Source organism: Pongo abelii, chromosome 12, assembly GCF_028885655.2.
Source record: "Pongo abelii isolate AG06213 chromosome 12, NHGRI_mPonAbe1-v2.0_pri, whole genome shotgun sequence".
NCBI lineage: Eukaryota > Metazoa > Chordata > Mammalia > Primates > Hominidae > Pongo > Pongo abelii.
In genome coordinates, this window is record NC_071997.2 from 14,606,551 (window position 1) to 14,610,038 (window position 3,488).

Sequence of the window (3,488 nt, forward strand, 5' to 3'; positions counted from 1 at the left end):
AACTGTTGAGTATAAGCATCTCGTATTCTACTATCATTAGTTAACTGAAGAGTTTGTTAAAGACATACATTTCATAAAAAAAGTTGGTTTGAAGTTATTGACCAGTATGTACCATTCCTAAGTATTAGTAACCAAATTCATGACAATAAAGAGCTATCTAACAAGATAAATCAGTGACTACCAGCACCATCAACAAGACTTTGTCTTTACAATTCATTACCACTTACCATGCATTGTAATATCTAGGATTGACTCTGATAGCATTTCGAAAACAAGCTAACACTTTGTCCAATTCTTCAGTTAAGACAAACTCTCGCCCTAATAAAGTATAGGCATAAGCATAATTTGGATCCACTTGGATAGCTCTCTGGAAGAATTTAATTGCAATATCGTGTTCCCGTTGCAGACTGAAACAGTTCTCTGCAGCACACCAGGCCTCTGGCGAATTTTTATCCATGTCTGTTAAGTCTTTTGACAGAAATGAAAGAGCGACATCTTTTTGAAGATGCCAAAGTGTTGTAGAGTAGATTTCCATGCCTTTGACTCTATAATTCTCAATCCTTCTAACCTCTGAGAATATTCTTTCAGCATGCATGTACTCTGAAAGTTCAAAATAAGACCTTCCAATTTGGCACAGTACCCAACCAGTATTGTAGTGGTGAGAAGGTAGATGGCTCAAAATATTTATAGCTTCTTTGCAGTGGTATGAACATAAAAATAAATAACCTTTCCCCCTTTAATGAAGAAGGCTCATCAAGCCTTCTGCTGCTGCTTTTTGTAGATTAAAAGCCTGAATCTGAGGTGTGATTGTGGATATTTCCTCTTCTGAATTGATGGAAGAGTCCAATTTTGTAATTTCCAGGTTGTCATTTATATTAGATTGAGCTATTCCTCTGTGGCCAATTTTGGCAACAGTCTGTGGCCAATTCTGGCAACAGACTTTTTTGAGGGGGCTCTGGTGGATGGCACATCAATTACAGAAGGTGTATTAGTGTAGTTTTTTAAATAAGATCCATCTCCAGGACTTCGGGTTTCTAATGGCAAAATCCCAAAACGTGGGGTAAATGGACTAAGAGCTGCTGGTCCTGTTAATAAACTTCGACCAGTTTTTGGTTTATTTTGAACCTGTTTAGATGATATGGAAGTTCCTGTTCCCAGTGGGAAAGTTTCAGGTGAAATTACAGCTGAATCAATAAAAGACACTGGGGAATCTGTATTCAAGGAGTACTTTGAATTGGAAGATTCTAAATTGACCCTGTTTAATTCAGTTGTGTCCTGGGGTGTTTCCATAAGAATGGTCTCAGGTTGTCTGTGACATAAACTGTGATTAGGTACTTGTGTTGTGCAAGAGTTGGGCAGACAGTTGCTAAAGTTCTGTAAAGATGTGAATTTAAATGTTTGGTCAGGATCTGGCTTTTCACCTATTTCACATGATGATTCAAAGGGATACCAGAGGATAGGATTTAAACTAAGCCTCTTTTGGTAACATTCTTTTCCTTTAGCAAGCCGATCTGTCTTGCAATATACAGGTCCCAACAATGGAAGGGGAAAGCAAACTGAATCACCAAACTCAGTAACAATATCATCATGGCTTTTCTGCTTATTAAACGCTCCACCAGATAAGATTTGTTCCCAGTCTGCAAGCTTACTGAGATCAACACAACATTTTGCAAGCAGGTATTTGCATTGCGGTGTAGGACAACTGTGTCTTTTCAAGAGTCTATATGCTTTATAGGCCTTTCCTGGGAGGTAAGAACAGGTAGCCATTAAAAACAAGGCTTCTTCTGAGTGTACTTCTGCATAAAGGCGTTCTGTGAGGAAAACCCCATCTCGGTAAGCATAGTGGTTTACTGCTTGCCATATAGCAGCCTGGACGGGTTCCTGCAGCACTGTCATCCTCTAGGCAAAGGCCCAATTTCTGCAGTGCCTTAGGAAACCCCCACCCCACCCACCCCCCTCCCCCCTGTAGCGGCTCTGGCCCGGCCAGCCTCGGCTCATTTAAATTCACCAGTTACCAGGGGAAGGGGGTGGCCGAGCCAGAATGACTTCTTTATCCTGCTGACTCTGGAAAGCCTGGCCCCTTGTGATCCATTGCAAAGCGAAAGTCACCTTATGTTTGGGAAACAGATCCACTCCCAAGTTCAGTGGAGGGATGTGGCATGTAGGACGAAGGTGTCTCTTCTTTCTGATTTGGTCTGCACAGCGGAACCTAGGGCTGGAGTCCTCTCTGTGAGGACCGCTGACTCCCTCTACCTTGGGTTCCATTGGCCCCACCCTGGGACATGGGCCTTGGCAGATTCTGGACCTTCCTGGCCATTAAGTTGCTGTCAGAAAGCCCATCTCGTGTTCCGATGCCCCGAATAACTGTGGCTCGTGCCTCTCTGGAAACATTGGAAATCTCTCCTCTACACATGGTCAACTAAAACCCCAGGAGCTCGGGACACACGTCTGCCATCCACCTCACTGCTTTCGGGAGAGAATGCCGAGAGTCTCTTGCCAACTCTCTCTTGAGTTGAGTTCTTCATGGGTGTCTGGTTAAGACGTAGTGAGACCAGATGTATTAACTCAGGCCGGGTGCTGGTGGCTCAAGCCTGTAACGCCAACACTTTGGGAGGCCAAGGCTGTAGGATCCCTTGAGGAATCGCCAAACCCTTGGGAGGTTGAGGCTGCAGTGTGTGAGCCATAATGGTGTAATTTGTATCCAGCAGTTTTCTAAACAGTCATTTTGTAGAATCTGAAAAGAGATATTTCTGAGCCCATTGAGGCCTATGGTTAAAAGGGAAATATTTTCAAATAAAAAGAAAACAGAAGCTTTCTGAGAAACTTCTTTTTGATGTGTGTATTCATCTCACAGTGTTGAAACTTTTTTTTTATTGAGCAGTTTGGAAACAGTCTTTTTGTAAAATCTGGAAAGGGATATTTCTTAGCTATTTGAGACCTAAGGTGAAAAAGAGATATCTTCACATAAAAACTAGACAGAAGCATTCTGAGAAAGTTCTTTCTGATGTGTGCATTCATCTCACAGATTTGAACTTTTCTTTTCTTTGAGCAGTTTGGAAACAGTCTTTTTTTAAAATATGCAAATGGATATTTGTGAGCCCTTCACAGCCTATGATGAAACAGGAAATACCTTGACATAAAAACTAGACAGAATATTTCTGAGAAAATGCTTTGCAATGTGTGCTTTCGTCTCACAGAGTTGAACTTTTCTTTTGATTGATCAGTTTCAAAACAGTCTTTTTGTAGAATCCACAAATGGATATTTGCAGCTCTTTTAGGCCTATGGTGAAAACGGAAATATTTTCACAAAAACACAAAAAGAAGCTTCTGAGAATCTTCTTTGTGATGCCTGGATTCATATCACAGAACAGAACCTTTCTTTTGATTGAGCAGATTGGAAAAAGTATTTTTGTACAATCTGCAAATGGATATTTCTGAGCCGTTTGATGCCTGTAGTGAAAAAGAATTATCTTCACATAAAGACTAGA

General features: G+C 41.2%; 1 protein-coding gene across 1 annotated transcript; it reads right to left on the minus strand.

The window, feature by feature from the left end:
* Positions 1-223: 223 nt before the first annotated feature.
* Positions 224-1,896, minus strand: LOC129057611 (cell division cycle protein 27 homolog). Its single transcript, XM_054547789.2, is given in 2 exon segments — positions 224-885; positions 924-1,896. Coding segments are annotated over 2 exon segments (1,635 nt in total).
* Positions 1,897-3,488: the final 1,592 nt, after the last annotated feature.